At 40.8% G+C, this 12,679-nt stretch overlaps 1 protein-coding gene across 2 annotated transcripts in view; it reads right to left on the bottom strand.

The window, feature by feature from the left end:
- The window catches only part of MYOF (myoferlin), a 155,763-nt gene that overhangs the window by 65,880 nt on the left and 77,204 nt on the right, over positions 1–12,679 (bottom strand). For both annotated transcript variants that reach the window (XM_079900916.1, XM_079900917.1), the window contains exons 20-21: positions 2,325–2,502; positions 995–1,119 (exon numbers count right to left, since the gene is read on the bottom strand). In XM_079900916.1, coding sequence (XP_079757042.1) covers positions 995–1,119; positions 2,325–2,502 — 303 coding nt within the window. The remainder of the gene's footprint in view (positions 1–994; positions 1,120–2,324; positions 2,503–12,679) is intronic.

Below are 12,679 nucleotides of genomic sequence, written 5' to 3'. Positions count from 1 at the left end.
GTATAACTCTCCTTCAATATTGTCTTTAAAACATAAAACAATATTTTCAGATTTTGCCATGGGGTCTTAGAACAAGTATATTCCAGGAACCCCAAATGTCATGGTCCAACCCTGACAGGTTGGATCTCAGAAAAATTAATATTCATGTAATGTGGAAATCAAAACACTAATACCAGATGGATTTTATCAGTACCTGATAGAAATAACTTAGTATCTTTGACTTAATTAGAAATATCCCAACCACGTTCTTCTTCTCATCAATGTCAACTAGAAGGATAATCAAAGATATCACATCTATGCAAGTTCCCACCAGAGGGAACCCCCCCAACCTCCAAACAAGAAAGTCCACTGAGTCCACTTCTTCCCACAGTAGAGATTCTTACTGCTCTGATAGCAAAGCTCTAAGGGTTGCATGTTTCTACTGTAATGAACCACTCTCCACACCATACTTCACATACAAATTGTGGCAGAAACTGTGAGTTGTCCCCCTACTTTAACATCCATCCTCTCTTTTCCACAGTGAGACAACTTGCACCTGGACATATGCCTGCCCAGGCATAAGACTGTATTTCCCAACTCCCTTGTAGTAAGAGGCGGTTGTATGACTGGATTCTGGCCAGTGGAAAATGAGTAGAAATCAAGCCTGTGACTTCTGAGTGTTTCCCTTGAAGGAAAAGGCCTGTGTCATCTTCTCCCCCTCTTTTCCCCTTCCTTCAGGCTGAAGGGTCAGGGTAGTGGTGAGCTGCCTCTCCCATGCAGACTATGACAACTCCTTAGCGATAGCAGAGCAACAAGGGGGAAAAAGCCTGGGTCCCTAACACCACTGAACTTCCATACCAGCCTTGGATTACCTACCTCAACTGTTACTAAAGAAATAGCGTTCATCTTGCTTACCATTATTGAGGTCTTGTGGTACAGTGGCCTAACCTGCATTCTAAGTAACACATAATTCACTCTGTTCGATGAAAAGGAAATGCAGAAAAGATAAACTCACCAGTCGTTCTGCCATGACTAGTAGCGTGTTCACTGCATCCAGGCGATGACTAATATCCTCCCAGTATGAAGTCAGTGTGACAACTGGCTTTGTGTGGGCCCAAGGCAAGTAGTAATAGTAGTTCCCTGGTGTAGAACATTGAGGGTCAGTGAACACTGGACACTTAAATCAACAACACGTTTACTGAAAAGATGTGCAAACTGGACTGCTTGGGTAATCATAGGCCTGGGGGTGTGGTTTGGGGTGGTCTGGTTCTTTCATTTTATTTAATTAAGCAACTGAGGAATAAATAGAAAGTTCTTATTCATTTAGCCTGCTTTGAAAATCTCTACAAGACCCTAGTGAACCTAGCACAATGATCTCAGCATCTTTTGGTAATTCAGGACCATGTGTCTGAGCATCACTGATAATTACATAACACAGCAGAAGAAAATAGGGCATAGGAGATTAGACTATACGTGTTGTCCCTGAAAACTGTTATTCTAAATAAATGTTGTTGTTGGAAGTGGGACAAGAAAAAAGAATTTTCTAGTTTTTTAAAAGCCTTAGCTAGATACATGGAATTTGATATTACTAAGAGCCTTACAGTAATTAAGAATTATTAGCCAACATTTTCTAGCACATTTTATATTTTAACACTACTTGTACAAAAATGAGGTAAAAACTATGGTGACAACCGCTGGGGCATTTGATCAGAATTTCTCTCTCTCTTCTCTATACTCTCCAACCATCTGTCGATACCTTTATAAGGGCACTCTCATACTCTGCCTTCTATTATGATTTATTTTATACACTACAATGTAAGCTCCTTAAAAGCAGGGACTGTTTCTCATTTATCTTTGTTCAAATACAGCTATTTAATCCCCATGGCAACTCTGGAGAAGATGAAGAAACTAAGGGTTAGAATGAAGTCATATGGCTAAGGTCATAGTGCTGGGAAGTAACTGAGTCAAGACCAGAAGCTTGATTTTCCATCCACTTCAACTACTCAATCTAAGTGATTTGGGGCCTGGCAGGGCAGAAGCTGCTTGGGGGGAGGCTCAGTGTTCAGCTAGTTGCCCTCTTGTGACTTTACAAACACAGCAAGTGTTAAAGTTGGGCATGGGAGGGGGCATTGGAGTACAGCCAAGGGTCTGCGGCTTCTAGGGTCTGACCATTCTTGAAGGTGCCTGAACTCCAGCCACCTCTCCTCCCCATTCAGCCTTTCCCGTTCCACTAAGCATATGCTGGGGATAATGGCTGCCAGAGGGAAAATACACTGCATGCTTCTCGTCCTGTGGTGCACCCGCTGTAAATGTGTACAGGAGAGAACGGCCAGTGTCAGTCTTACCATCAAACACGGCACGGCTGTATTGAGTGCTTGATGCCAAAGGCTTACAGGTCGTGTCAAACTTGTTGCCATAGTTCCCAATGCTGACTTCAAACTGAATGGCCTCGCCAACGTCTTGCAACATGGTGGCCGAATGGAACACAGCAGACAGGCTGTACTTCCGCCTTCGCTGATATTTCTACAAAGTATGAGCAGACATAAGGCTCAGAGAAACTCCTTTTGCTCTTGTTTACATGTGGAATTCTAGCAGTTGTAATTCTAACCGTAATAATTAGTGTTGAGTTAAATGCCAGTGGAGAATGTTGTTGGATCTAGCAGTTCCCCCTGTACTCAAACAAGTGGGCAAAGACAGAAGTACCAGGATGTTCATTGCAGAGTTGATTGAAATAGAGAAAAAAATGAAAACAATACAAATGTTTAACAACAGGCCACTGGTTAAGCAAATTATGTTACATCCATAAAACGGAATGAAAGTTCATAAAAAGGCTTAGGTAGATTCATATGTACAAACATGGAAAAAAGGTATATTTTTAACTGAACCCATTAAATATATATTTTAATACTGGCATATGCACAAAGAAAGTCTGGAAGAATATAAATCAAATTGTTAACAGTAGTTATGTTGGGGAAGGTAGAGAGATTATGGCTAACTTTACTGTCTAACATACATTTCTAGCAGTTTGAATTGTTTAAAGTATTAATTTTCTAATCAGAAACAATTAAGACTTTTAGGACTTCCCTGGTGGTGCAGTGGTTAAGAACCCGCCTGCCAGTGTAGGGGACACGGATTCGAGCCCTGGTCAGAGAAGATCCCATATGCCGTGGAGCAACTAAGCCTGTGTGCCACAACTACTGAGCCTGCACTCTAGAGCCTGTGAGCCACAACTACCGAGCCCGCGCACCACAACTACTGAAGCCCATGCGCCTAGAGCCCGTGCTCCGCAACAAGAGAAGCCACCACAAAGAGAAGCCCGTTCACCGCAACGAAGAGTAGCCCCTGCTTGCCACAACTAGCGAAGAGCCCACACGCAGCAACGAAGACCCAACGCAGCCAAAAATAAATAAATTTATTAAGGAAAAAAATGACTTTTACTGTCAGAGTCTCTTCAGCAAGTGGTGTTGGGAAAGCTGGACAGCCATATGTAAATCAATGAAGTTAGAACACATCCTCACACCATACAAAAAAAATAAACTCAAAATGGCTTAAAGACTTAAATATAAGAAATGACACCATAACACTTCTAGAAAAGAACATATGCAAAACATCCTCTGACATAAATCCTAGCAACATTTGCTTAGGTCAGTCTCCCAAGGCAATAGAAATAAAAGCAAAAATAAACAAATGAGACCTAATTAAACTTACAAGCTTACAGCAAAGGAAACCATAAACAAAACAAAAAGACAACCTATAGACTGGGAGAAAATATCTGCAAGTAATGCAACTGACAAGGGCTTAATTTCCAAACTATACAAACAGTTCATACAACTCAATAACAAAAAAAAAGCGAACAACCCAATCAAAAAATGGGCAGAAGACCTAAATAGACATTTCTCCAAAGAAGACATACAGATGGCCAAGAGGCACATGAAAAGATGCTCAAATTGCTAATTATCAGAGAAATGCAAATCAAAACTACCATGACATATCACCTCACACTGGTCAAAATGGCTATCATTAAAAACTCTACAAATAGTAAATGCCAAAGAGGGTATAGAGAAAAGGGAACCCTCCTACACTGTTGGAGGGAATGTAAATTGGTACGCCCATTATGGAAAACAGTATGGAGATTCCTCAAAAAACTAAAAAAAAGAGTTGCCATATGATCCAGCAATCCCACTCTGTCATATATCCGGAGAAAACTCTAATTCAAAACGATACACGCACACCAATGTTCACAGCAGCACCGTTTACAATAGCCAAGACATGAGCAACCTAAGTGTCCATCAACGGATGAATGGATAAAGATGTGGTACATATATACACCATAGCCATAAAATACTACTACTCAGCCATAAAAAAGAATGAAATAACGCCATTTGCAGCAACATGGATGCAACTAGAGATTAGCATACTAAGTGAAGCAAGTCAAAAAGAGAAAGACAAATATCATATGATAACACTTATATGTGGCATCTAAAATATGATACAAATGAACTTATTTACAAAGCAGAAACAGACTCACAGACATAGAAAACAAACTTATGGTTACCAAAGGGGAAAGGGGAGGGGGGATAAGTTAGGAGTTTGAGATAAGCATATACAAACTACTATATACAAAATAGATAAACAACAAAGTCCTACTGTATAGCACAGGGAACTATATTCAATATCCTATAATAAACCATAATGGAAAAGAATAAGAAAAAGATATGTATATGTATAACTGAATCACTTTGCTGTGCGCCAGAAACTAACACAACACTGTAAATGAACTATATTTCAATTAAAAAAAACTGACTTTTACTGTCAGATTTAAAAATAAATGAAATTAGGTACACTTATTTTTCTGAAATAGAGATCAAACATTGTTCCTTTCTTTTTAAAATTTATTTTGTATTTTTAAATTTTTTTATTGACGTATAATTAACTTACAATATTTTATTAGTTTCCAGTGTACAACCCAGTGATTTGATATTTTTATACTTTACAAAATGATCTAATTACCATAAAGTGATTACAGTATTATTGACTATATTCCCTATGCTGTACCTTACATCCCTGTGACATTTATTTTATAACTGGAAATTTGTAGCTCTTAATCTCCTTCACCTTTTCACCCATCCCCCCCCACCCCTCCCCTCTGGCAACCACCAGTTTGTTCTCTGTATCTGTGAGTCTGTTTCTGTTTTGTTATGTTTGTTCACTTGTTTTGTTTTTTAGATTCTACATGTAAGTGGAAGTGCTCTTTTTATAGAGTACAGCCAGAAGGAAGACAAGGAGATTATTTGACTGGCTGCAGCTTAAGTGGTGGCATTATTTGGGAAAGTTCACTTGGCTATTCGTGATTTGTTGTCCTTTACTTTTGATTTCTTAATCTTGAGATATTGCCAGGCCTAGGTTTTGGTTGCTTACGTAGGTTGCCAAGACTTTAGAGCCACCACCATCTAATGGTCTCCTTGTTTAATTAACAGTGTGTATACACTACATTTTTGTTCATCCATTCAAAAAATCAGTGATTCATGGTTGCTTCCACATTTTGGCCATTGTGAACGCTGCTGCTATGATCGTGACTGTACAGATATCCATTTGAGTCCCCGCTTTAAATTCTTTTGGGTATATACCCAGCAGTGAATTGCTGGATCATATGGTAGTTCTATTTTAAACTTCCTGAGGACCATTTTAAGAACATCTGACAGTGACTGCAGTTTGCTGTCTTAAAGGAGCGGTCCCCAACCTTTTTGGTACCAGGGACCGGTTTTGTGGAAGACAATTTTTCCACGGACGGGGCGGGAGGGGGACACGGATGGTTCAGGTGGTAATGTGAGCAATGGGGAGCAGCAGATGAAGCTTTGCTCACCTGCCGCTCACCTCCTGCTGTGCAGCCCAGTACTGGTCCGTGGCCCGGGGGTTGGGGACCCCTGTCTCAAAGAACCTTGGGGAGAGAGATCAAGATGGTGGAGGAGTAGGACATGAAGCTCACTGCCTCCCACAAATGCATCAGAAATACATCTACATATGGAACAATTCTAACAGAATATCTACTGAATGCTGGCAGAAGACCTTAGACCTCTGAAAGGGCAAGAAAATCTCCATGTAACCAGGTAGGACAAAAGAAAAAAGAAAAAAAGTGAGAAAGGAATTGGAATGGGACCTGCACCCTTGGCAGGGAGCTGTGAAAGAGGCAATGTTCCTGCACCCTGGGAAGTCCCGTCACCAGTGAAGAGATCAGCTGGGACAGAGGAGGAGCTTTGGAGCCTCAGAGGGGAATGCAGCAACTGGTTTGCAGCAGCTAGAATGGAGAGAGACCTGCACAGGCAGTCAGTGCCATCACTCTGCACTCCCTAGCCTAAGATCCCTAAAACAGAGATTAAAATAACAATAGAAAAAAAATCAATAAAACCAAGAGCTGATTCTTTGAAAGGGTAAACAAGATTGACACACCTCTGGCCAGGTTCACCAAGAAGAAAAGAGAGAGAACTCAAATAAAATAAGAAATGGAAAAGGAGACATAACAACCAATACTGCAGAAATACAAAAAACCATAAGGGAATACTATGAACAATTATATGCCAACAAATTCAACAACCCAGAAGAAATGGACAAGTTTCTAGAAACATACAGCCCACCAAAACTGTATCAAGAAGAAACAGATAATTTGAACAGATCACTAGAGGTGAAATAGAATCTGTAATTTAAAAATAACTCCCTACAAAGTGTGAAGTCCAAGAGGGCTTCACAGGTGAATTCTACCAAACATACAAAGAAGAACTTATACCAATCCTTCTCAAACTCTTCCAAAAAACTGAAGAGGAGAGGATACCCCCAAAGACATTCTATGAAGCCAACACCACCCTGACACCAAAACCAGACAAACATACCACCAAAAAAGAAAATTACAGGCCAATATCTTTGATGCATATAGATGCAAAAATTCTCAACAATGTATTAGAAAACCAAATCCAACGACACATAAAAAAGATCAAACACCACAACCAAGTGGGATTCATCCCAAGTTCACAGGGATGGTTCAACATATGCAAATCAATCAATGTGATATACCACATAAACAAAAGAAAAGACAAAAACCACATGATCATCTCAATAGATGCAGGAAAAGCATTTGACAAAATTCAACATCCATTCACGATAAAAAAAACTCTTGCCAAAGTGGGTATAGAGGGAACATATCTCACCATAATAAAAGCTATTTATGACAAACCCACAGCCAATATAATACTCAACAGTGAAATGCTGAAAGCCTTCCCACTAAAATCTGGAACAAGACAAGGATGTCCACTCTCATCTCTTCTATTCAACATAGTATTTGAAGTCCTAGCCATAGCAATCAGATAAGAAAAAGAAATAAAAGGTATCCAAATTGGAAGGGAAGAGGTAAAATTGTTATTATATGCAGATGACATTATTCTATATATAGACAACCCTAAGGACTCCACACAAAAACTACCAGAACTGACAAACAAATTCAGCAAGGTAGCAGGATATAAGATTAACATACAGAAATCGGTTGCATTTTTTTACACTGAGAATGACAGCTCAGAAAGGGAATGTAAAAAACAATACTTTTCAAAATCACACTCCCCAAAATAAAATGCTTAAGAATAAACCTGACCAAGGAGATGAAAGACTTATATGTTGAGAATTATTAAACATTAATAGGGACTTCCCTGGTGGTGCAGTGGTTAAGAATCCACCTGCCAACTCAGGGGACACGGGTTCAAGCCCGGGTCCAGGAAGATCTCACATGCCGCGGAACAATTAAGCCCGTGTGCCACAACTACTGAGCCTGCACTCTAGAGCCTGTGAGCCACAGCTACTGAGCCCACATGCCACAACTACTGAAGCCCACACTCCTAGAGCCTGTGCTCCACAACAAGAGAAGCCACCGCAATGAGAAGCCTGTGCACCGCAATGAAGAGTAGCCCCTGCTTTTTGCAACTAGAGAAAGCCCGCATGCATCAACGAACACCCAACACAGCCAAAAGTAAATAAAAAATAATTTATTTAAAAAAACCCAACATTAATAAAGGAAATTGAAGATGATTCAAAGAAATGGAAAGATATCCCATGCTGTTGGGTTGGAAGAATTAATATTGTTAAAATGTCCATACTATGCAAAGCAACCTACAGATTTAATGCAATCCCTATCAAATTACCCAGGACACTTTTCACAGAACTAGAATAATCATAAAATTTATATGGAACCATAGAAGACTCAGAATTGCCAAAGCAATCCTGAAGAAAAAGAATAAAGCAGGAGGCATAACCCTCCCAGACTTCAGACAATACTACAAAGCTACAGTAATCAAAACAGCATGGTATTGGCACAAAAACAGACACGGATCAATGGAACAGAATAGAGAGCCCAGAAATAAACTCACATACCTTTGGTCAATTAATCTTTGACACAGGAGGCAAGAATATACAATGGGAAGAAGTCTCTTCATCAAGTGGTGTTGGGAAAGTTCGACGGCCGCATGTAAATCGATGAAGTTAGAACACACCCTCTCACCATACACAAAAATAAACTCAAAATAGTTTAAAGACTTAAATATAAGACATGACACCATAAAACTCCAAGAGATCCTAGGGAATTCCCTGGAATCCCAGCAGTTAGTACTCCACGCTTCCATTGCAAGGGGCATGGGTTTGATCCCTGGTCAGGGAACTAAGATCCTGCAAGCCACACAGCATGGGCAAAAGAAAAAGAGCAGATCCTAGACAAAACATTCTCTGACATAAATCATACCAATGTTTTCTTAGGTCAGTCTCCCAAGGCAACAGAAATAAAAATGAAAATAAACAAATGGGACCTAATCAAAGCTTTACAAGCTTTTGCACACCAAAGGAAACCATAAAAAAAAAAAAGAAAGAAAGAAAAGACAACCTACAGAATGGGAGAAAAATATCTGTAAATGATGCAATTGACAAGGGCCTAATTTACAAAATATACAAACAGCTCATACAACTCAACAAAAAAGCAAACAACCCAATCGAAAAATGGGCAGAAGACCCAAATAGACATTTCCAAAGAAGAAATACAAATGGCCAATAGTCACATGAAAAGATGCTCAAATTTGCTAATTATCAGAGAAATGCAAATCAAAACTACAATGAAGTACCACCTCACACTGGTCAGAATGGCCATCATTAAAAACTCTACAAATAATAAATGCTGGAGAGGATGTGGAGAAAAGGGAACCCTCCTACACTGTTGGTGAGAAAGTAAGTTGGTAGAGGCACTATGGAAAACAATATAGAGGTTCCTCAGAAAACTAAAAATAGAATTGCCATATGATCCAGCAATCCCACTCCTGGGCATATACCCAGACAAAACTATAATCCAAAAAGATACGTGCACCCCTATGTTCACAGCAGCACTAATCACAATAGCCAAGACATGGAAACAACCTAAATGTCCATCAACAGATGAATGGATAAAGAAGATGTGGTACATATATACAAAGGAATACTACTCAACCAGAAAAAGACCCCAAAATAATGCCATTTGCAACAACATGGATGCAACTAGAGATTATCATACTAAGTGAAGTAAGTCAGAAAAAGAAAGACAAATACGATATGATATCACTTATATGCGGAATGTAAAATATGACACAAATGAACCTATCTACGAAACAGAAACAGACTCATGGACATAGAGAACAGACGTGGTTGCCAAGGGGTAGGGGGTTGGGAGATGAAGGAGTGGGAGATTGGGTTTAGCAGATATAAACTATTATATATGGAATGGATAAATGACATAAATATATGTCCTACTGTATAGCACAGAGAACTATATTCAGTATCCTATGATAAACCATAATGGAAAAGAATATTAAAATGAATATATATATACATAACTGAATCACTTTGCTGTACAGCAAAAATTAACACAACACTGTAAATCAACTATACTTCAATAAAAAAAAATACCTTGGGATATCCCACTATTACAAAATCTCCATTTTAGTTAAAGAAATTTTTGACATAGTACAATTGAAACCTCCCATAGGATTTCATTAGAAACACCTGAGTGTCAATCTTTTTTTGAAAGACTGTCTAAAATACTGATTTGCAACCTTAGCTGCAAATTGGATCACCCAAAGAGCTTTTATATATATATATATATATTTATATGTTTATATATTTATATTTATATCTGGGCCCCATCTTCCGGAGATTCTGCCTGGGCATTTCAATTTGAAAAACTTCCCTACCTTAGTCTGCTGTCACTTTGGTAGAGAGGGGCTTGAGGGACTTTTGTCACTTGTCAGGAGTCCCCTTAACTACCCACAACTAAGCCCCCTGAACTATCCATGGTTCAGAAATGCTGTGGAAATTTGAGGTTTGGTTTATACTGCATGAAAATTACAAAGTAGGAAGTTATTTGTATTAATCAGACCTTATATATACAGCGTAACTTCTTTGTAAACTATCTAGGATGATATCAGAGAAGGAAAGGAGCAAAAATATGAAACGTAATTTGGGGCCTAAGTCAGGGCCCAGAAAATATGAACAGTATTTAAGCCAGAGCTGCCTGTTACTGCAGAAAAGAACGAAGGCACGTCAAGAGGTGCTGCAGAAAGGCGGGGATATCGCCTCTGGCCGGGCTGGCTCTGCCCTGCACACCTCCACACGGCCAGGGTTCCATTAGATCTCCCTGGATTTCCCCACGCAGAACTCACAGTCACCCGCAGAAGCCCTGACAGGACCCTCACCCTGGAGGGTCTGAGCTCTAAGATAATAAGTGGTGTTTCTGGCCAGCACAACTCCTCACAGAGTGGGCTCACACTGTGGGCAAGCCACTCGAGATGGAGCAGCTCCCTGGACCACTTTGTAGGTCAAAATCCACGGGGCACCCCTACCATCTGCTCACCTGCCCCAGAGCCCCATGAGTCTGGAGTAACAGTGAAGCTGAGAATTCTGCCCTTCCCCAGCCCTTTCCTACTTCCCCTGTGCCCTCAAGCACAAAGAGGTGGCGAGAAGTAACTTAGCAACACTGTTTAGAGCACTCTGCAGCCTCAGCTCCCACCCCCCACCCCCAACTTAGTAGCCTTGGGGCAAAACCGCCTACAACAGGGAAAGTTGAAGAATATAAATTATAGTCTACTGAACTATAATTCAACCCATCCACTGATGGATGTTTCTTTAACTTTGCAGGGCCTTGGGGCTCTCTTTCTGATCCTCAGTGACCAGTGCAAGGTGTAGGTGTAGGTGGTATAAGGGAGAGTTTCAGAAGTATCGATAAATTCGGGGAAGGGGGTGAGTTTTGTCAAGCAGAATACTGATAAGAGGTAGCAAGTAACGGCTTATAAAAGTGGCCGTGGCCCCAGGAGGCAGGGACATTAAGGGTCAATGACAAGGAAACTGTGCCAAGGAAAACTGCCCAACTTGCCACCTTTGGTCTAAAGGAGCTGATGGATGAAGCTCAATGTGTTGTTTCAAGCAATATTTATTGACATTTAACGTGGGCCAGACCAATGGGAGCTCTAAGCCTGGGGTTGCAACAGCTGATCTTCTTCTACCTGCCTGATTCCTTAGCAAAGCACCCAGGCTGAACCCTGCTGTATCTCTCACGGGGTCTCTTAACCAAGCTCATCTGGAGCACCAGGTTGACTTCTGCTCTAGGGACATGGGGGAGCTTTGGGCTCTTTGGCAACTGAGTAGGAAAAACTCACTCTTCCTCCTGTGTGTCTCCTTTACTCTCACACTACGATCACACTGTCAATACTTCTGACGCCAGATGTGGGGAGGATATTCCCACACTGAGCAATTCTGCCACACCAGCTAGGTATCCTACAATTTAACTCAATGTTGACACTGTCCACCTGGAGATAATATCAGATCCCACAGGTTAAGGGCTCAGTCCCACAAAACTGCCCTACCCACTTCACCTGCCCTTTTGACCCATTAGCCATAAATTGGAGGTTCCCACAATCCCCTCTTCAGGTTAGATTAATTTGCTAGAGCAGCTCATAAAACTCAGGAAAACAGTTTACTTACTGTTTATGGGTTAATATAAAAGGATATGATAAAGGATGCAGATGAACATCCAGATGGAAGAGACGCATAGGGCAAGGTTTGTGGGAAGAGGCGCAGAGCTTCCACGCTCTCTCCACACACACCACTCTCCCAGTACTTCCATGAGTTCACCAACCCGGAAGCTCCCTGAAACCCATACCGTGGGGATTCTATGAGGCTTTTATCATGTAGGCATGATCAACCATTAACCCAATTTCCAGCCCCTCTCTGAAGAACAATGCGGGGTTGGGCTGAAAGTTCCAGCTTCTAACCATGGCTTGGTGACCTGCTCCCATCCCGGAGTCCACCAAGTCACCTCATTAGAACAAAAGACTTTCTTATCATCCAGGAAAACTAAGGCACTTAGGAGCTCTGTGTCAGGAACCAGGGTCGAAGACCAAATATTAGAACAAAAGATGCTCACAAGTGCTCTTATCACTTAGGAAATTACAGGGGTTTTAGGAGCTCTGTGCCAGGAACCAGAGACAGAAATATATATTCTATTATTTCACAAGGACCAAGTTGCCCTTTTGTCGAAGCCTCTTCAACTTTACCAGAAAGTTTCATTACTTGCATATGACCGGGTCACGGGATCTTTTTAAGTTGGGCAAGGGTCATGATCACCTTCTAGACTGGCCACTCTCACGAAATC

Source organism: Stenella coeruleoalba (genome assembly GCF_951394435.1).
Source record: "Stenella coeruleoalba genome assembly, chromosome: 16".
Taxonomy (NCBI): domain Eukaryota; kingdom Metazoa; phylum Chordata; class Mammalia; order Artiodactyla; family Delphinidae; genus Stenella; species Stenella coeruleoalba.
The sequence above is the reverse complement of the archived record's forward strand: the minus strand, read 5'-3'. Positions and strand labels throughout refer to the sequence as shown.